The sequence below is a fragment of the Salvia splendens genome, chromosome 12 (assembly GCF_004379255.2).
Source record: "Salvia splendens isolate huo1 chromosome 12, SspV2, whole genome shotgun sequence".
Taxonomy (NCBI): domain Eukaryota; kingdom Viridiplantae; phylum Streptophyta; class Magnoliopsida; order Lamiales; family Lamiaceae; genus Salvia; species Salvia splendens.
In genome coordinates, this window is record NC_056043.1 from 33,522,844 (window position 1) to 33,545,244 (window position 22,401).

General features: G+C 34.8%; 2 protein-coding genes across 2 annotated transcripts; both read left to right on the top strand.

Annotated features, from left to right (window-relative positions):
- The first annotated feature begins 1,512 nt into the window (after positions 1 to 1,512).
- On the top strand, positions 1,513 to 2,940 carry LOC121757028 (cyclin-D3-1-like). Its single transcript, XM_042152492.1, has 4 exons — positions 1,513 to 2,034; positions 2,105 to 2,300; positions 2,363 to 2,493; positions 2,566 to 2,940. The coding sequence occupies exons 1-4, from the start codon at positions 1,585 to 1,587 to the stop codon at positions 2,683 to 2,685; spliced, it is 897 nt and encodes a 298-aa protein (XP_042008426.1). The 5' UTR covers positions 1,513 to 1,584; the 3' UTR covers positions 2,686 to 2,940.
- An 11,203-nt stretch (positions 2,941 to 14,143) lies between these two features.
- LOC121756924 (probable isoaspartyl peptidase/L-asparaginase 2) lies at positions 14,144 to 15,651 on the top strand. Its single transcript, XM_042152356.1, has 4 exons — positions 14,144 to 14,366; positions 14,444 to 14,677; positions 14,800 to 14,886; positions 14,957 to 15,651. Exons 1-4 carry the CDS (start codon positions 14,205 to 14,207, stop codon positions 15,461 to 15,463), a joined length of 990 nt encoding a protein of 329 aa, XP_042008290.1. The 5' UTR covers positions 14,144 to 14,204; the 3' UTR covers positions 15,464 to 15,651.
- Positions 15,652 to 22,401: the final 6,750 nt, after the last annotated feature.

A 22,401-nucleotide genomic window follows, 5' to 3' on the forward strand; every position in this document is an offset into this window, starting at 1 on the left:
ATTATGTCTAATTATTTAATTCTGTTTGTTGATAAATCAAAGAGTACTTTGCTTATAAAATGTCTTAGGATGATGCGGAAAATTATAATCTTGAGTGTTTGAGTTTCAGCATGTTACATAATAGTAGTAATACATGTTAATTGTAACTACAATCATAGAGTATCACACGCGAATTGAAATATAAACAATTATTATTTCCTTTGAATATAGTTATCTTACAAATAAATTAGACAACATTTGAAGAATGGGCATGCGGCCTAGCTTCAAATAATTGGCCTACTAGCAAACGTTATAATGATAGTCACGAGTTATAAGCTTTTTATTCTTTTGTTTGGTCATGACTCATAACATAGATACATAGGTCACGTACGTCCAATGGCATCTACATATTTAAATCCTTCAGCTATACTATTACATTAATTTATTCCATGCAATTATTTTTATCTTTATTTATGAAATTACGGCCACTCACGCTTCAAATTATTTTCGTCTCTAACGTCCATGATATCAACTAACATCTATTAGACGTTCTCGTCATATCGAAATTAGCATAAATTATACAATCATTGGTTCGATATAACCATCAATTATGAATTAATAATTGTGAACATAATGAAATGATATGTAATGGTAATTACGAGCCAATTATTTATACTGATATTATTTCAGACGCCGTATACGTCAATTTTAGTAAGTGATGATATCCTCTCTTCCAAATGTTGTTTAGTATCCTAATTTACTATATATTAATATAATTGTGTAAAATACGAACATAGAATTGAAAAGGCTATGAATTCTTTCGAATTCAAGTTGAAGACAGACAGAGATGGATGGTCGTCAATGATATATTGAGATAGCCGATCCGAAGAGAAAAAATGGTGTTAGGTAAGAAATGCATACAGTTCTAAGTAGAATTGATTGGGCGACCGACTCGATTATCAGGAATCTCCATAAATCGGCCTCCGATCCTACGGCAGTTCAGCCTCTACCCCCCAGCTATTTCTCTTCGTCATGTGTAATTTTACATGGTCTTGTCACAATGTGAGATTAGAATATGCAAATTTCATGATTGTGAAAGAAAAATAGAAAAGAGGATGAAAGATAGAGGGTATAACTCATACTAATAAAAATAAATTTAACTACTCGATTATATATGAAAATAAACCATAAAGATAAGAATCTCAATCACATTCATGAATTACAATATATAAACTCATTAGACACAGACTCTCTCATACACATACAAGTATGAATTACAATATTATACATAAATATTATACTCCTGTAGTTTATGACTCAAATTTGAAACATTTCATAAAAATGTATTTTATTATCGATTATATTTATCTTTTCACTAATTCTAACGTACAAATACTCACGTGCCGAATAATGTTTTTTTTTTGCATGGCCCATTCCCATTCCATTATCATCGCGGCCTTATTTAGCCCAAAACACACCCTCCAAGAGAAAAAAGTAATTAAAGAGCGCCTCATAAATCCATCTCTCTAAAATGGCTCCAACCTCATCATCTCGGTTTGACTAGAGAATGAGCGCACGCCTCGAAACTCTTCTTCTCGGAAGAAGATGTCTTCTCATCATCAACTGACCTCTCAAATCCTCCTCGATTCCGCCCTCTACTGCCAGGAGGAGGAACGCTATTGGGACGACGACACTCATTCTGACTCCTCCTCCTCCTCCTTCACACACATAATCAATTACCATAATGCCCCTCAGGATGAAGACGACGACCTCATCTCTCTACTGCACAAAGAGCAGGACCACGAACCGCCCGGGGAAATCCGCGGCGCTGCTCCGGTGAGAGCTGAGGCGGTTGAGTGGATGCTTAAAGTCGTTCACTACTACTCCTTCTCTGCCCTCACTGCCGTGCTTGCGGTTAACTACTTCGATAGATTTCAACGTAGCTTCCAATCTGGCGGTGACAAGCCATGGATGGCGCAATTAGCTGCTGTTGCTTGCGTTTCATTGGCTGCCAAAGTGGAGGAGACTCATGTGCCGTTGCTTTTAGATCTCCAAGTATGTGTTGTATCTTCGGATCTCTTTCTCTGTTTTTTTTTTCATCTGATTGTTGAGATCGGATTTGCAGGTGGTGGAGGAGACCGATTACGTTTTCGAGTCCAAAACGATTCAGAGAATGGAGATTTTAGTTCTTTCCACTCTCGATTGGAAGATGAATCCGGTTACTCCGATTTCGTTTCTCGATTGCATCGCCAGAAAGTTAGGCATGTTCAGCGACACCTTTCTTCGGAGATGTCACTGCCTTCTTCTCTCTCTACTTTCTGGTAATTAATCTTCTTCTTCTTCTTCCTCTCTCTTCAATTTTTGAGTGTGAATCGATCTGCAGATTGTAGATTCATGAGGTATCCGCCCTCTGCATTGGCCACCGCTACAATGCTGTATGTGATCAGCAGCGTGGAGCCAACAATCGGCGTCGAACATCACGATCATCTCATCGGAATTCTCGGAATCAACAAGGTAGAAAACGAATTTCGAGAGTGATTGACATAATAGTCATGTGATTTAAGTGGAGTTGTGATGATGGAACAGGATAAGGTGGAGAATTGCTGCACGCTGATACAAGAGGTGTGCAACAAGAGGAAGCTCCCCGGCAGCCCCAAAGGGGTGGTGGACGTCTACTTCAGCTCCGACGCCGGAGCATGTCGCTAAGAAATTCAAGTCCTGATAATTAAGTAATGCAAATTTTCCACTTCGGTTCCTTTTTAATTTATTTACATGTTTTTTCTAGACTATAGGAGTATTATATAGTTGAGTTTTGGAGTAATATATGTTGAATAAAATTTTGTACGGAATCTCGCTACTATCTCTGCATTCCAATCCAAATGCCAACCTTCATTCGACGCTTGTAATTTAGGAGACAGACGTGTATCTATTTGGTGGATCACATCGGATTTAGTCTTATTATATCTTGTTCGCTTTGATGGACTATATTTGATGTTTAATTTTGAGATAACGACGCATATGATCAGTTTTTACTTCAAATTTTTGGTTTGTAACTTTAAAATTTTTGGCATTTTTATCCAAGACTATAACTTAATGCCTTCATTTAAGTATGCACAAGTACAAGATTGTTCAGTCTATCATGATTAAGTTATTCTTGAGATTGCTCCAGATTGAATTGGCTCCTGATAATTTTGTCAACCAAGATTCATATATTATCAGTAAGTCTAATTATATAGTACTCCATCTGTCCCATAGAAATAAGCCCTTTAGGGTTGACACTGGTTTTAATGTGATTGATAAAGTAAGAGAATGAGAAAATGTAGTTGAAATGATGTAGTGGTGGTAGGACCATAAATGATAAAGTAAAAGAGAACAAGAAAAAAAATTATCATAAATGGATATGGACTATTTCTATAGGACGGACGGAAAATGAAATATGGCCTATTTCTATGACATTATTATGAATCTTCCGATATTATTAAACTTATCTATTTTAATAATCTTATCTACTCTATCAAATTGAATCTAATTGCAAAAAAATTAGGAGAGAGAAAGGGACGTGTGTGGGAAAAATGTAGAATTTGTTTGCATGTGAGGGAAGGAACAAATTGTCGGCCACTAGCATCATTTTTGCAGGTTAATTTGTTACCGGAGTTTTGACCTTGTGGGTAGTGAGAGCTCACTCACTAGTATTTTTTCATCACCCAATTGATTTGATTGACTGGAATTTCATTTAATATACTCTATTAATACTAGCTCGGTCTCTAAAAAAAAATAGATAACATTAAAAACGATATGAGTTTTAATGCATAATTAGTAAAGTAAGAGAAAGGTAGAAAGAAAAAATGATTGAAGTATTGTTAATGGAAATGAAACTCATCTCATTAGAGAAAAAAAGTTTTCTTATATAGAATTAGTCTATTTTTAAAGGATATCCCAAAATAGCAAATGTGATCTATGTTTAAAGGACGGAGGGAGTACGTCTCTCTAAACGCATCTATTAAAGTTTTCCCCAATGGTGATGGTAGACCAAAATGGTTTGCATAACAAGATGTGGCTGTAGACCAAATCTTAGTGTCTCTAAACACATTATTATTTTCTATCTTCCAAAACATATTTTACACCCATTTCAAACATACTATATGATGATTGGCATGACCATATATGATCATATCAACACATCATAATTCGATTATCAAAGTCAATGACTCATCATGACTGCGATGCTAAGTTAGACCCATTCTTTGCATATAGTTGTTGGTTAGTAGGGTAATAATATAATTTTGCATGTTGAATTGAGTGTGAAACATATTTATTAAAATTAGGACGAATGCACTTAATTGTGTCTTGTTTTGTAATTCCATTTTTTGATATTTTATGGCCAATTTTTAATCTATCCATATATACTTTTGTGAATACATAGATGACACGAATTGGTATATATAAAAAGACCTTTTGGGGAAAAAGTAGTTTCTCACCTCCTAATTAAACCTTAATTGTTATGATTGCATTAATCGATCACATGATTGAGATATGTAGCACGAAAGATGCTCCATCCAACAGCTAAAATACTTTAAAATATAATACTAGTATAAATATGATAGTGTATGTGTATCACACAATAACCCATAATAATGTGTAATTTTTGCAGTATTATATTTAAAATATCTCAAACCGGTAAAAGGTTCAGTATGAATCGAAGCTTGCTTTCAAGAAAAGACAATCTCAAATACGGCATAAACTACAAAATGCTCAGATTAATGATAAAGTGATGTTCTATTGTTGAAGGCAGCGTGAATGTCGGAGCAAGTTTTGTGCGTATATACTAAATATTAGTATTGCCTTTGTATTAAAAAAAATTATCCTAAAAATGTTGCACTAAATACAAATGTATATATTTAAAATATCTAAATTCTGAGAACATATATTTTATATGTACAATGCATTTGCGTTCTTTTTAAAAATTTCCATTTGAATCTTTTCTTATGTGGAGTGTATATATATATATGTATATGAATGGGGAAAAGTGAGTAGATTTATGGGAATGAGTTGGAAATATAAGCATGCCAAACCATTTTTGTTAAAGAAATGGTGTGGCCACCTTTTTATTTGTCATCTTATGTTATTTTCCTCAATGGTGTGTAGCTTTAATTTGATCTGCACTAGGATTCCCTTCTTGTAAATGATATCCATCTCTAGTATTTACTATCACGCCTATCTAGGGACTCGTTTATTGCATATAACGTGATTTTTTTTGATTGAGATATCTTGTATCATACTATCAAATATAGATTATCTATAATAGCTTGCATATATTATACTATGGATCCTTATAAGAACGTCAAACTCGATCTAGAAGACGTAAGTGAACGTTAAGTGTTTTTCTTTGATCTAAAAAGTTTCCACTCTACCACTTAGTTGTCTACAATCAAATATTGGATAATTAATATATATATATATATATATATATATATATATATATATATGTATAGGGAATGGATCATCGTTTGTTATTGTTAGTAGTACGTTAGTCTCATTCACTAGACATAACTAAACGTCTATGATTCTTGAATTCACTATGAAATTTATTGCACTGAAAACGAAATTTATCTGAATTGGATTATTCAGAAAATATTAATTAATAAATGATTTTGGTGCTAAAATAATTGATTAATTGGGGTGAGCAAGAACATACATAAGGTCATTACTGAAGGATTGTACATATAATCTATATAATTATGATGTCTTATATATTTTCATTTTTTAAGGCAGACTAATTATGTCGGCCTACTACAAAGTACACAGATATAGAGAGAACAATAAATCCTAGCTAGAATGAAATTTTATTAAATTTTCCAAAAAGAAAAGAAGAAAGATGGGGTTAAAAATGGAATTAGATACAATTAGATAAAAAAAAAGGGTTGAGGTAATATTCGTTGGATTAAAGAATAAAAGTGGTTTAAGAGGGGTTTAAAATAAGGATTACATGCAATTAAGATTCAATCAAAGGAAAAGGGGTTAAAGCATGAAGAATGTTGAAATTGGGGTCACGTTTTCTTTCATTTTTATCTCTTTTATTGTGTTGCTTTTGGTAGTTAGGAAAATGGTGCTTTGCTTTTTTCTTTTTTAAACAAAATTATACTCTCTGATTAAAGGTTAAAATACGTAGTTAAAATGATGTGCTAATTCTCCATATGGCTAAGTTTTTTGGTTAAAATTCAAATGATTTTATAACTTATTTTTAGAACTTATAATTTGTTAATCAGAACTAATATTAGTATAGGGTTTCTTTAAACTCGATCTAGTGTTCCACAGCATAACTTTGGCTATTTTAAAGCTATATATCCCTTTTCTTTTCTTTTTCAACTAATGGTTAAAGACTAAGAAGATGCAGTAAGATAAAGTATAAAGAATGAAACTTTAATAATTATATTTATCACTATAGTCTATATATATCGTATGTTACTTAAGAAAAAAAATTATATCGCGATGATGCTACCTACTCTAGCTAATCTTCCTACACATCAAATAAAATACAATTAAAACAGAAAATAAAGTAAAAACTCGAAGAAATTATATCTATATATAAATATATATTGTAATTAATCAAAATGAATGATTCCTCAAGATTGATGCAGGGAAATGCACATGCTATCAAGTCTATGTACTTAGTTTGTACACTACTTCCCTCATTGAAATCTGCAGTTTTTGTTTGTTAATTTCCACTTACAAAACATCCATTAATTGCTTCAATTCTGACAACTTCAAATTTTGAGTCCCAGAGTTCATATGTGAGAAGTCAGAGTTTGTGGACAAAATTTTGAAATATTTCCCACCATCCTACCTAATGTTCTTAACTAATTACTACTTACTACTACTATCTATACATACATGTAGTATTACTTATACACATACACGCACTACATGTATTATATTATTTGAGTTGTGGATGTACTTGTGAAATGGGCAGTCTATTGATTGCAGTGATATAATAGCATGACTATTTTTAATTTATTCATTGATGTTAATTATTGTTTTTCTTGGTTGGTTGTGACTAGATGTCTAGATCTTGGTATTTTAATCACGATTAATTAGAAATTTCAGTAGTCAATGAAGTCTTAGTCTCTACCAAATACCCACTAAAAGTTGATTCATGTCCTAACCACTTCTAAACTTGCCTTTACATTAATCAACATGCAATATTATCACAACTTAGTTCAACAACTTTTTATAGGCATTCTTATAAGCATGTTCTTGATATTAATACTAGTACAATCGAAGTCAATACTCTTGATCCACCTGTCACAATTGCGTTAAGATCAAACATCGCGATCCGTTCTAAACATATCAGAATTAGGCTCCTCGCCCGCATAAAAGGCTTTGTAAGAAGAGAAGATTATCCGACGTGTTACTTATGTATAGGAGCATGCATGATTTTTACCAAGATGATGCACTTAATCAACTTGTTTAATTCATTGACCTCAAGTTTAATATATATGAGATATTTATTAATCATCAAATGTAGAGAGAATCTGATGTTTGGTAAATACGTATATTTAAACTATGTGTGTGTGTGTGTGACAGAGAGGGAGAATTGAAGGAAGGGCCCAATATCAGCAGTTGATTGTAACCAGACTTTGGCAAAGATAAGGAAGGGCCTATTTCATCCATCTCTTTTGCCACACACATTCCCAATTATTATCAACCACCCTTCCATCATTATTTTATTAAATTATAAAGTCATAAAATTTTAAATAATTAATACTATATTTTTAATTGCTCACCAAATCACAAAGTATATATAGGTGCTTTCTGGTTTGAAATTACTATTTAAATTCTGAAAAATCAACTTTGTCCATATCTATATCATATTCAATTTTGACCTTTTGGGTAAAAAAAGACAGTATGTGGCTGTAGTTGGTGCTATAATTTAAGAATCGATAACCCTTTTTTGTGTAAATCTTGTGAAATGATAAAAATTGAAGCACGTTTACATATTTTCAATGCATAAGAAGAAAATTAAGATGTAAATAAATGCCAAAGGGTATATATCCAATGGTGATAGAATTGTAGGTGAGATTTGTCTCCATCTTCATGTAATGCCAAATTAAAATGCTAAATACAACAAGATTTGTGACTATATTATTAATATAGGTCGGGAAAATTTTCGTGAAAAAAGGTATGTTTGGGTTGGGCCGTACAAGTGGTCCATTTTCATGTGGTCCAAGAGATCCAACTGTCTTAAATCTTAATATGCCTCTCTCACTATTCGAACTAACGTTTTCGAATTTTTAGGCATACTTTAGTATCCGAGTTGCTATTTGTCACGTTAGTTAATACTAGTAAGAAAGAGTTATTTAATTTTGTACATTTGTAGGTGTTTGGTATGTTAAATAAATAAAATAGTAGATTGTAATCATACAAAAATATCCCTAGTTAATCTCAATTAAAATAAGAGGGTGAAAATTTAAGGCCAATGAGGACATTTGAGTCAGTTACATAATGATTGGATTTACAGTGTAGATTATTAACCCACCTATTTGGTGGATTTATTTAATATGTCAAAATATGGAAAACAAGATGGCCCAAAAAAATAACATGGACAAAGAGATAATTTAACTCTCATACCAAAACAATATGTAGAGCTAGAATAATGTCATTTATCTTGTGCGATAGATGTCGACGAACTAAAAATAAAAATGAACCTCAATTTTGAAAGATAATGGTGGAGTTGTCACAACGTGGAGTCAGTAGTACATTCAAAGACCGAATTTAATAGAAGTTTCCACCATCGTAGGTGAATTGACCTACCGTTAGACTCCACATGGATCCGCCATGGGCCATGAGTATGTAAATATCACACGAGCGATGAACGATACTAATCTGAAGTGAGATAACACACTCTCAACATTCGTATTAGACTAACCAAACCCATAGCTCTAGACCCATTTGTTTTTTTTACTAAGCTCAAACCTAACACTAATTCCAAAAACCCAGACCCAACTCGAAGCACAAATTAACAATTACTATCACACCCAAAATTCAAACCCAAGCCCACATTTCAACCCATACACTTGAGGCTACCCAGTAATTCCTTTCTCTTTTAGTAGTTGGTAAAGAGCCAATTCCAATATTCGGTATTTGTTGGGAATTCACCATCATTATTTTTTACGAATAACTAATATTTATGTTACGTATTTTTGTTGATTTCTGGCCATCCTATAACCTTTAAAATGATGTGCTATAGAATAAGAATTTTTTAACTTTTGCAATTGTCCCCCAATAGCCGAAATCGACTATGGTGTAGCTCCAAAGCCATACCGTTTCAGATAAATTGGCGTTTGTTTTGTTTGACAATGAAAATGAATGACGTCGTTTTATTTTTTAAAAAATGTCGTTTTGTTGTCACGTCATATTTGATTTTGTTATACTATTAGTGATGCGAAGCATTTTTCTTATTCTTTACCCCATTTTTCATGTTAATTGTAACTCACCAAGTCGTGCTTTGAGTGTAGTTTCGGGTGTTAGAAGCTGGAAGTTCATCGGAAATGCATAGCTGAGATTCCAGAGAGTTCACCCGGTCGGGCGTTTTGAAGTTGCTAAACGCCCGGTCGGGCGTTTTCATTTGTGCATGCGGAGTCCAGAAAGTTCGCTCGAGCGGGCGTTTGGATTCCACCTAAACGCCCGGTCGGGCGTTTCTCGCGAAGCCATGCAGAAGCCTTTCGCCCGGTCGGGCGATTCCCTCTTGTAATTTCGCCCGGTCGGGCGTTTCAGAGCAGAACTGCAATTCGACAGTTGGATGATTAAAAGGAGAGAAAAAAACAGAAGAGGGGGCGACGAATTGGGGGAGAAAAACATAGAGAAAAGGGAGAAAGAGAGGAGAAGAAGAAAAGGAAGGAGTTCCGGCCAACATTCCGACAATCCGTCTTCAAATCTCAATCCCACTCAACGAGAACATGCTTCCTACGGTTTTAATTGTGATTATTACCATGTGTTTAGGCTAAGCTCTCTATGTTGCTCCAAGTTGTAATCTAGGATTTGTATGGATGTTTTTACACCATTGAACTCATGTGTTTGATACCAACAATGTGCTTAATGTTATTCACTATGTTTATGGCTAATAATGTAGTGTGATTATTTCCTTTGCTATTGTCTTTTTAACATAGTTTAGGAATGTTTGATTGTTGGATTGCTATTGAATTAGAATTGTTCAAAGGATAATTCGATAGTGGATTAAGTAGGTGATCATAGTAGATGTTTCTTTCTCTAGCGCTTCCGTAGGAGTTTGTAAACAGTGAAGATTAGTTCATGGAACAAGTGTTCAGCTGACTATGAACTATACGTCGCAAACATGTTCAGTGCAAGCGATTAGGTAGATTAATTAATCCCAAATATGTACTTTTGATATATGTGTAGAACCATACAAGCTTAGTGAGCAACTTGGAGTGACATATTTGCCCATTCGAATAGTCTTTCGTTAATTAACTAGTAGCTTTATTTTATCATTAGCTTATAGAAGTCAAAAACATTTCAATCAAAATCCATTTTAGTATGTCTTTTACTTGTGTTGGAGTTAAATAAACTTTACCTTCCCTGTGGATCGACACTCGAAATACTACATTCGACTCTGTATTCTTGCAGATTCGTTGTAATATTAGAGTTAATTTATTAAACTTGTGTGAGCTTTACACTTGATATTTAAACTCGAAAAATACACATCAATTAGTTTCGATTTTGACTATTGTATGACAATTATAAAAAATAAAACATAATCATTTAATATTTAATTTTTAAAAATATGAAATCGTCTTTATTAGTGAGGTTTATCTAAAATCTATAGAAAATAGAAATAATCGTTATGTACAAGTTGTGCACTAGTGTAAAAATCACATGAGAAATAGATAAGAATCATATAGGTATTCAAGAGATGAATATTTTGTTTAATTAAATGAATCTTAGCCCCATCATGACAAGTATAGGTCCCACATAAAAAAAAGGTTCCATCACAAAACACACTCAAACCATACCTATCAATCAAGCTTTCATCACAAATCAACAAGCGCCTAACAAATCATCCCAACAGAAAAGGTAAAGAGTAGTTTGTAACCTTTATAACTAGTTTTGTTTTTAAAACATATCTTTAATTATTGGATGTTTTGTTATACTCTTGAGCTTTCTCTTTTACAATAATAAAGCTCACACGCATCTACAATTGGACAAAAGAAAAAAATCTCCAAAGATATGATCTTCAACACTCGTCTACATCTCTTCCATAATATGCTCACAACCGTCCACTTTCTTGAATTTTTTTTTTAAAATTTACATTCTTCAAAAACTGAGCCTTATAAAGACAACTTGACTCTAGGAAATAGGGCACCATAGATTCTTGCTTATTTAAATGCTAATATTTTATTGAAGTCCCTATCTTATCATGTTTTATTATTTTATTTATTTTTGAAAAGGTTATCATGTCTTAATTGAATTATTAAGTCTAAAGATTCCATTATTGTCAGTAAATAAACTAAACAGCTATCCAATTCGTGTCACGATGTCATCAACATTACTCGGATGCTATTTCTTTTTCAGGGTTACTTATTTAGACAATCCAATATCTATCAAAAATCATTTTCCAAAGACAAAATCACGTCATTGGAATCTTAAAATTTATTCCATTTTATTTGAAATGATACAAAGAATCTAAGCAGGATTCCACCATAATCGGAAAAGTTGATTTCATTTTCCCAAAAGTTAGGCCTAATTTCCACCATTTGAAAGTGATATTCGTTTTCTTTGTCCTCAATTTTCATTATAATTCCATTCATTTTCTTCTTATATAAAGTTAAATTCATTCGACTCATAATCGTATTTTTTGTCATAATCATATTTGCTCCTAATATTAATTAATAGAATAATAAAGTGTTACTAATATTTTCAAAAAAATATCGAATCACACATTAATTTAGATGACATTAACTTAGAAGAGGATACGCATTTCACATCACTTTACACCTAATGTTATGTGTGTCATGTGACATTCTACATTTTATTTATGACTTTTGATTGTTAATTTATACTCCAATTATTATAAAATAGACGTCAAAGATTTGGATACACGATTGCGTTTTGATTTGTTAATGAATATGTCACACTTTCATTTGATTAACGGTTTATTAGTTAATTGATTGTATTGTTAATTAATTGCTTTTCCAAAAATATATCCAATAGGCCTTGGAAATCTGCCTAAAATATTTCATGCATGTATTTAAGCTTATTATAGCTCATCTTCATAACCTCCATCAAATATCCCAAATATTGAAGAAAATATATCAACAAAATATTTTTATATACTTATCATATTTTTCTTTTATAGAAATATACAATTGATTAAATAAAAACCTACACGTGCAACAAGTTGAATAATGTGCAACCATGATTTAACAATAAGTAAGTATAGCTGGTTTTCCTTAATTATGATTATTAGGACGGATTCTAAACCAATCAGCATCCTTATCAAATCCTAATCATCCCTGTTTTGTAATAAATCAACTCCCAACCCAAATATGACTATTAACTATATATTATTTATAGAAGTATTTTTTTGTACAAAATTACAAATGATACTAATGGAGTTGATATTTTCTATTTTACGCCTAAAAACCAAACAGTTGTTAGCAATTCATCAACGTTAGTATTATAATTATTTTAGTTAAGAATCAAACAGTTGCTAGCAATTCATCAGTGTTAATTAGAAAGTAAAATTATTTAAAACAATTCGATCTTGGAATTGAAGATCATAGTTTTAGTAAATAGTATCGAGATAATAAAATAGACTAGCATGCTATTTGCCGTTGCAAGTTGCAAATATAGATTTTAACAATATGTTGGTGTGGAATTAATTTTATTATTTTTATTGACGAAAGGAGTGACCGTTCCTCCCACGATATGAATATTCATTAAATCTTTTAAAAATATACATAGATGTAGTATATAATTAGCAAGCAAAAGTTTTATTAGTATTTGAAAACGACCACAATTTGTAAATTTACATTATATTCCATTTGTTTGAATTGATGCAAATTTTATGAATTACTATATCACAAAAAATATATGTTACGATCCGAATATTCAGAGAGTAAATGATGAATAGTACTCCCTCTGTCCCTGTTAATATGATCCCTTTATTTTTTTGCAAGTATTTTGAGAAAATCATAAAAAAATAGTTAAAGTGAAGGGAAATAAAGTAAAAGAGAGAATAATATAGGCGAGAGCCCCTTCCACATTATTTTATCTCTTACTTTATTTTCCCTCCATTTTATCTATTTATTATGATTTTCTCGTTTGAAAAATGAAATGGGTCATCTTTACTGGGACGGAAAGAGTATTACATTACCCAGATTCAACTGAAAATATGCACAAATTAAATCGTAAAAAGTCACCTGGATGAAGTAAATTCCAAATCAGAAAAATAGGATCCTTTGTTGCACCAGCTGGCACAATAACAACTAAGGAAAACCGTAACCAAATTATTTTTTTCCAAATGTTTTACTATGTAAATCGTTTAAAATATTATCATCACAATAAAATATACACTACAACAAAAATAAGGGATAAGGACACTGTTAAATGCTATTAATGGTGCTAACTTATGTGTCTAATTATACCACCAACACTTAATAAAGTGTCTTTATTGTTGGGGAACACAAATAAAAACGTCATAAAAAGTAAAATATTAAGATAATTTGCCATCAACTTATGGACGCTTTCTTTTGCGTTCTAAATTATGATTTTAAAAAATATTTCAAACGGCAAGTAATTGCGTATCAATTTTTGTATCCTTAAAAGATAAGATTTTTGTAGTGATTAGAAAAATATTATGGAAATTACAAATTGAAAATTGAGAATATATGGTATGTACCAAAACAAATTTATGTGTTCTCCCCTGGCCCTCACATTTATAGTATATTGATAATTAATTTTGTTATTATAGGAGGTTCATACAACATGATACTGAGTGCTATTAGAATTACAAGGTTGGACACAGGTGTATTATTGTAGGCATCCAAAACTAAATTGTAATTAAAAAATGGAATTAATGAATAAAAGTAATGTATAATTTTTGATTTTGGTATGGATCGGTCACGCCTATAAATAAGCGCAGAGAATGGAGTATATCCTTAAAAGAGAAACACAGAGACACGGCGGGCGGCATCCAAGAGAGAGAGGAAATGGGCGGTTGGGCTATAGCGGTGCACGGTGGCGCTGGTGTGGATCCAAACCTCCCTAAGGAGCGTCAAGAGGAAGCCAAGAAACTCCTCACTCGTTGCCTCGACATCGGCATCTCCGCCCTCCGCTCCTCTCTCCCTCCCATTGATGTCGTCGAGCTTGTAGTACGTCTTTTTTTTTTTTTCTTTTTTCTAAATACTGTCTACATGGATGTGTTTTTGATCGATCCTTTAATTTGTAGATACGAGAGCTGGAGAGTGATCCTTTGTTCAATTCGGGGCGCGGGTCTGCGCTGACGGCGGAAGGGAAGGCGGAGATGGAGGCGAGCATCATGGACGGGGTCGGGCGGCGGTGTGGGGCCGTCTCAGGCGTGACCACCGTCAAGAACCCCATCTCGCTCGCCCGTCTCGTCATGGATAAATCGCCGCATTCCTATCTTGCCTTCTCCGGAGCCGAGGACTTCGCCAAACAACAGGTGTGTTACAACTAGTCTACACGTGAATCGTCTTTTTCTATACTTTTAATATTGTTAGCCTAGCCACCTTTTTTGTCTTTTTGGATTATAAAATTAATGGTGTATCAATTGGGTCAATTAAGGGAGTGGAGTTGGTTGACAATGATTACTTCATCACTGAGGACAACCTCGGAATGCTGAAATTGGCCAAAGAAGCCAATTCAATCATAGTAAGTAGTAGTACTCCATAATGAAGCAATTAAAATACATGTTGGACAATTCCTGATTACATTTTGGCAGTTCGACTATCGGATTCCTGTGAACGGGTCGGACAGCTGCGGGGCAGAGTCGGACGGTCCGCCGCTGAAGATGAACGGGCTCCCGATCAGCGTGTACGCCCCGGAGACGGTGGGGTGCGTGGTGGTGGACGGGGAGGGTCGGTGCGCGGCGGGGACATCCACGGGCGGGCTGATGAACAAGATGTCGGGTCGGATCGGGGACTCCCCGCTGATCGGGTCGGGCACGTACGCGTGCGAGGTGTGCGCGGTGTCGTGCACGGGCGAGGGTGAGGCCATCATACGCTGCACGCTGGCCCGCGACGTGGCTGCGGTGATGGAGTACAAGGGGATGGGCCTGCAAGAGGCGGTCGACTTCGTGATCGAGCGGAGGCTCGACGGAGGCGGGCAGGCCGGGCTCATTGCGGTGTCGAGCAAAGGGGAGGTGGCGTGTGGGTTCAATTCCAATGGGATGTTTAGGGGGTGTGCTAATCAGGATGGGTTCATGGAAGTTGGGATTTGGGATCAGTAGATAACCTCTTATATTTTAATAGTACTCCTTAGCTTTAATTACTGTTTACTGGTATTACTATTCATAATGTGCTCCTTTTGTTTTGATTTACTTGTATGCTTGCTTGATGTAGGCCCTACCAAGGATAGGGTATGTCTTGTTTAATGGCCTATATCATTTTAATACCATCTACTATCATTTTCTTACTACCCGCTTTTTGGTTACTTGGTTATGGAAAAGTCTATCTCGGCTATTGGAATTCAAAAATGTTTGTCATTTCCTCCAAACTTAATTACTCTTTCTTTCCATTTCCATTTCTAAAAACTATTCGCCATAGATTTAAATACATAACTAATAAAGTATAAAGTAAGAAAGGTATAAAAAGAAAAAATAATTAAAATATTGTTAGTGCAAAAATGAGTCTCACCTTATTAAAAAAAGTTTCTAAAATTAAAATATTTATACTTTTTATTGATAGGCTAAAAAGTGAATAGTTCATAATTTTCAGGAACGTAGAGAGTAAAACGTTTCATTTGGCATAAAAATTATGTAAATTGTATATATAAGTTAAATTGGGAGATAAGAAAAGGAAATGAACATTCCAAAAAAAATATGAACCAATTAAATAAGAGAGATTTCAGAAAAGTGATTCAATTCACATGACTTTCGAAATTTGGGATTCAATTTGCTGACCTTTTGGAATATGGGTCATGGCATGCCAATTTTTCGTAATAAAGGATTTTCAAATTTTTCTCTATTTTCTCTTCTTTTTTCTCTCACGATATTACAAATTGATCAAACTAGCTACTAATATTTTCACCACGATTTTGATATTTTTCACCCCAATCTGCGTATCTAAAATCACCACCGCCTCCAACTTGCCAAGACAGGCTTTTTCGTCCATGACACTTCATTACTTTCTTTTCCCATTCTATCATTTTTGTTGTGTGTACTAGTTAGTATCTGTATGACTGTATTCATATTCATCCACTTGAACAGATTGAATATCAAAATACTTCAAAGTAAAGAGAAACAGAAATTTTTCGAGACTAGACTTAGTTTTCGAGAGGTAAGAACAAAGTCCTGAGGACCCTTTATTGGCGTATTGAATTTTCCACCCAGTTATTTATCTATAAAAAAAAGTTGGCCTGAATATTAGTACTCCCTCTGTCCCATCTCAAGTGATTGATTGCTTTTCAGCACGTGTTTGAGGAAAATGATAATAAATAGTTAAAGTAGAGAGAAAGTAAAATAATGTTTATACGACTCTCTTTTATAGTATTATTCTATCATTTATTTTACGTTCGCTCCACTTTAACTATTTATTATCATCTTCGCAAAACAACAGCAAAAACGAAATCAATCACTTGAGGTGGGACGGAGGGAGTACTTTCTTTTATACCTGAAATTTTTCCATCTTTAAACACTGACATTTTTTTTTCCTGGAGCATGGAGCTTGTGTTCGTATTAATTAATATTAGGGGTATTTTGGCCAATTCTTAAATATTGAGAGAAAAAAAGAAGAGAAAATAGAGAAAAAACGATTTTATATTGTGAAAGGTTAACAAGTTTAATCTCAAATTTGGAAAGGAATGCAAATTATAATCTTTCATTAATTGAAACGGGGGAGAACCATATATTCATTAATATGACTAACAAGAATAAATATTTTTTCCAAGAAAATAAAATAAAAAAGTAAATAATATGGGCCAAGGATTAAGTGGACCAGTTCCTAATTCGATCCATATAACTTGATGGACAGAATTTCCAATGATGGCCCATAAAAATCTGAAGCATCAAAATCTTGATTTTGTATAGTTTTTTTTGGGGAGGGTGGTGGGTGGAATATAATTTTGAAAGGTGAAAATTACAACATATTTAATGCTATTTATAGGAATAATTTAATCGGTGATATATACTAAATTGTGTATACTAGATTATATTGTCTTAGGTATTTCACATTTTAAAAATGAATAAGTGATTTAATATATATTTACTCTTCTATGGAATTTAGAAAAATATTAAGTATACTAATATATTTACTCTTCTATGGAATTTGGAATAGTAGATTTAAGAAGGGTAAGTATATAGTAGTAGTTGTGTTGTTGGGATGGATCGAGGAGAAGAAAATAAGGCAATGATGAGTGAGAATATATAATGAGGTGTTTGCTCATCATAACGTCCGCAGCAGATCGACGGTTGCAGCTTCCTAATTCCAAAGACTAGGTAGCTAGTAATCTCATGGTCAAATGATTACACAAGTTGTGGTGAAAGCAAATAGTTTCTTCACTCCCGAGCTCCACTCCATCCTCCATTTGTACACAAATGATGAGTGCAAAATGTGTGGCTTTCAAGTAGATAGATATAAAGTGTGTTTCTTTGCCCGACACCATAAAACACAAAGCTCATCATCTCACTCAAGAAGCTACATCCAACGCATGTGTGATGTCTGTCAAATCATATTGCATTCATTCTAAGTGTGCAATGGGATACACACATTCTATGCTACTGCCAATCACTTCTACTGTGGATGTATCATTGCCAAGGCTCCCATCTTTCCATTCCCATTCCCATGTGCTTCAACACAACATCAGGCTATGGCAGAAACATCTATATATGATGTAGGTAGGGGGATTGCCACTTCACCACCACCCTGTTGTGTATCAACTAACCAAACCTAAGCTGCGCTACAAGGAAGGTTTGTGGTACCCTTGGATTTCATACATGTATTGATTGTTTCTAATAAAGAATTATCTCTTTTATTACGAATTGTTTCATACAAATGTGAGACCTTCAACTGCTTGTAATAAACTATTATGTAATGTTTTCTTTTCAATTGTTTGGTGTTATAATTATGTGTTACTTTCGCTATTGGTAATTAAGAATTTAACGTCATGAGACCACACGCTCAAATATAAATTGTGGTCATAAATATCAGAATGAATCAAAATACAGACTACTATAAGTCTATAACATGGAGGAATTATTTTCTCTCTTCCTAGATTCAATAACGGAACTACTATACAGTAAATATTTATAATGTAGACCTGTAAGTATGTATTTTATTTTATAACAATGACAAGCAAGAATTTGCAAATTAACCAAATAAACATTGTCACTAGGACACAAATCACATTAAGTATGTAGGAAGCAACTTCCACAATTATGAGTACTAGTCAAGTTTAAAAGAAATTGTTTCACACGTCCACAAATAAAGGGGCAGAGCCCATGAATCTTATTACTCCTATTACATTTATTGCGGTCCAAAGCATAGTATATTAATACTAACGCCTTTGGACCCAAGTAAAATAAAAGCATTTTTTTCTCTATCTATTTCCACCTTTATGAAAAACACATTAATTTGGGATTCACGTGTCTCCATGTGTTGCAATTTTTTCTTCTCACTACAAATTAGTGTAACAACTTTCCATATTATAATATTTGTACTCTAATATATATAAAAAGGTAAACGATCAATGAAGTTGGATTGCTCAACCATTCAATGACATTACAATAGCAGAATGGACGCTTTAATACATAGAATCGAAATAATTATGAAATTAGATTAATATGAAAGGAGATCAAACTCAAGAATGAAAACATAATATGGAAAGAAAAACTAAAAAATCATACCAAATCTTTAAAGAAAGCTAATTGCCAGCTCTAACGCAGCTGTCGCAGACTTTTTTCTACCCAACATTGATTCTCATTTCTCACTTATTTTCATTTTTCGTGTGGGTGATATACGGAACTTATTAATCAAAACAAATTCTACACTATATTACAAATTTGATCAAATATATAGATGTATGTAATTACTCAACTGAAATCTATTTTAAGTTGTCACACATGCATACTTAATCGGTCAGCACCAATAATATCCACAGAAATTCATAGATTCATAATTGTAATAAAAAACCTATAAAAAACCTATAATAAGGACTAGTAATAATAAATATGTCAGCCAATTTAAAATAATCCTCTGAAAATTGGATAAGTAGAATAGAATCAGCTCTGAGTCATTTTCTCAACGTATCAGAAGTCTCTTAAATTCCAAATTCTGCAAAGCAAACTTTTCACACTCTTCACGCACTGAGAAGAGAAACACACAATGCACGCGAAGACGGATTCGGAGGTGACGAGCCTTGCCCCGTCGTCACCGGACCACAACCGGCGGGCGGTGTACTACGTGCAGAGTCCGTCGCGCGATTCGCACGACGGGGAGAAGACGACGACGTCGTTCCACTCGACTCCGGTGCTGGGGAGCCCCATGGGGTCGCCACCGCGGTCGCACTCCTCCGTCGGCCACCACTCCAGGGAGTCGTCAACCAGCCGCTTCTCCGGCTCGCTGAAGCCGGGATCGAGGAAGGTATCGCCGAACGACGTCGGATCTGGGGGCAGGGGACCGCGAAAAGGCGGACTGACGAATTGGAAGGACTGCGATGTGATTGAAGAGGAAGGATTGCTGGAAGATGAGGAGTCACGGAAAGGTCTGCCGCGTAGATGCTATTTCCTTGCTTTTGTTGTCGGATTTATTGTGTTGTTTTCGTTTTTCGCCTTGATTTTGTGGGGAGCTAGCAGGCCGCAGAAGCCTAAGATCACGATGAAGGTGAGTTTCTCCTTTGACCACGCTTTTACTGTTTTTGTTGGGTTGATTTCGATATTTTGTAGTTTGTTGAGCTCAGAATTATGTTGAATTGAGAGTCAAAGCTTGTTAGCTCTGTGATTAGGATTTGCTCGACTTATTTATGTTGGATTGTGATTCATATGAATCAATTTATGTGGCATTGTGATTTCATTGAAAATTTGAATTGCGTTGATGATGGTGATGATGTTGTGGAGCTCAAAAACAAGGCTCGTTAGCTCTGTGATTAGAGTTTGGTTACTTATTTTGATGAAATTGTGTCGAATTATGATTTGTTTGAATCAATTGGCGAAGGGTTTGTGATTTTGGAGGTGTTGGAAAGAAATCAATCAAGGATCAATCAAGCACCAAAGAATTGATATGCACTTAATGATAATTGATACTAGGGCAAATCCTTACCATGTATAGAAGATTTCTTGTGTATCATATTGTGTATTTAGACAGCCCTTTCCTCTACTGTAAGAATCGAACTACATGAATAAAAATACAGCCTTCAAACGTGGTATCAGAGCATGCTTTTCGATCCAAATTGATGGACTCAGAAACTGATTCATCATAGTCCAATACCTTCCTCAAACCTCTGACCAAAACAGGGCAGAAATCCATCCATACCTACACAAAAATGTCAGACGACAAAGAAGATAAACCATATGCAGAAGATCCAAGATTGAGTATGAGTAAACAAGTTACTCTAGCAGTCAAACTTAATGGAAATAACTATCCTCTATGGCAAAAGCTGATGAGAATTGCCATTGGAGGGAGACGTGCGAATCGGCACATCACAGGAGTACCACAACCCCCAGAACCGGGAGCGAAGGGCTATACCGAATGGGAAGAAACCGACATGATCGTGTTCTCATGGATAGTCGACAATATCGAAACTGATATTGTCGTGGACTTCGCTCACCACCAAACCGCGCAAGCTCTGTGGGAGAGCTTGTCTGTTACATTCGCTAGCACCGCCGATCCATACCTGCTGTACGATTTGGAGGAACGAGCGAGTAAAATAGTGCAAGGAGAACAAGGACTCGAGACTTACTGGCGACGTCTCCACGGAATCTGGATAGAAATAGATCGATGCGAAAATCGTCCGATCGATTGCTGCGACAAAGGGATCTACTTATCCCACACTAGACCTGACATTGCATATGCAGTAGGGGTGGTCAGCCAGTTCATGCATGCACCCCAGACTGCTCACTGGGAAGCGGCATTGAGGATTGTTCGTTACCTAAAGGGAACACCGGGGCATGGGATTATGTTTGAAAACCATGGACACCTTGAAATTCATGGTTTCACCGATGCTGATTGGGCTGGAAATCCTAACGATAGGAAGTCAACTGCCGGCTACTTTACTTTTGTAGGGGGAAATCTTGTTACTTGGAGGAGCAAGAAGCAAAAGGTAGTGGCTCTATCAAGTGCTGAAGCTGAGTTTCGAGGAATTAGAAGTGGTCTGACTGAAATCCTATGGCTAAAGAAGTTGATGACGGAACTGGATCTGATCTCACGAGAGTCGTGTAAACTGTTCTGTGATAACAAGGCAGCAATCAGTATATCAGAGAACCCAGTCCAGCATGATCGAACGAAGCATGTCGAGGTTGATCGACACTTCATCAAGGATAATATTGAAGCTAAGGTGGTGGAAATCCCGTTTGTTAGATCTGAAGACCAACTGGCAGACATCCTCACAAAGGCAGTAGACTCGAGGAGCTTTCATGGAGTATTGGACAAGTTAAGAATGGGTGATCCCATCACTTAACTTGAGGGGGAGTGTTGGAAAGAAATCAATCAAGGATCAATCAAGCACCAAAGAATTGATATGCACTTAATGATAATTGATACTAGGGCAAATCCTTACCATGTATAGAAGATTTCTTGTGTATCATATTGTGTATTTAGACAGCCCTTTCCTCTACTGTAAGAATCGAACTACATGAATAAAAATACAGCCTTCAAACATGGCATCAGAGCATGCTTTTCGATCCAAATTGATGGACTCAGAAACTGATTCATCATAGTCCAATACCTTCCTCAAACCTCTGACCAAAACAGGGCAGAAATCCATCCATACCTACACAAAAATGTCAGACGACAAAGAAGATAAACCATATGCAGAAGATCCAAGATTGAGTATGAGTAAACAAGTTACTCTAGCAGTCAAACTTAATGGAAATAACTATCCTCTATGGCAAAAGCTGATGAGAATTGCCATTGGAGGGAGACGTGCGAATCGGCACATCACAGGAGTACCACAACCCCCAGAACCGGGAGCGAAGGGCTATACCGAATGGGAAGAAACCGACATGATCGTGTTCTC

Coding starts and splice junctions, on each gene's coding strand:
- LOC121756924 (XM_042152356.1), top strand. CDS start 14,205: ATGGGCGGTTGGGCTATAGCGGTGCACGGTGGCGCTGGTGTGGATCCA. Junction 14,367..14,443: donor TTGATGTCGTCGAGCTTGTA/GTACGTCTTTTT, acceptor TTTAATTTGTAG/ATACGAGAGCTGGAGAGTGA. Junction 14,678..14,799: donor AGGACTTCGCCAAACAACAG/GTGTGTTACAAC, acceptor GGGTCAATTAAG/GGAGTGGAGTTGGTTGACAA.
- LOC121757028 (XM_042152492.1), top strand. CDS start 1,585: ATGTCTTCTCATCATCAACTGACCTCTCAAATCCTCCTCGATTCCGCC. Junction 2,035..2,104: donor CGTTGCTTTTAGATCTCCAA/GTATGTGTTGTA, acceptor TCGGATTTGCAG/GTGGTGGAGGAGACCGATTA. Junction 2,301..2,362: donor TCTTCTCTCTCTACTTTCTG/GTAATTAATCTT, acceptor ATCGATCTGCAG/ATTGTAGATTCATGAGGTAT.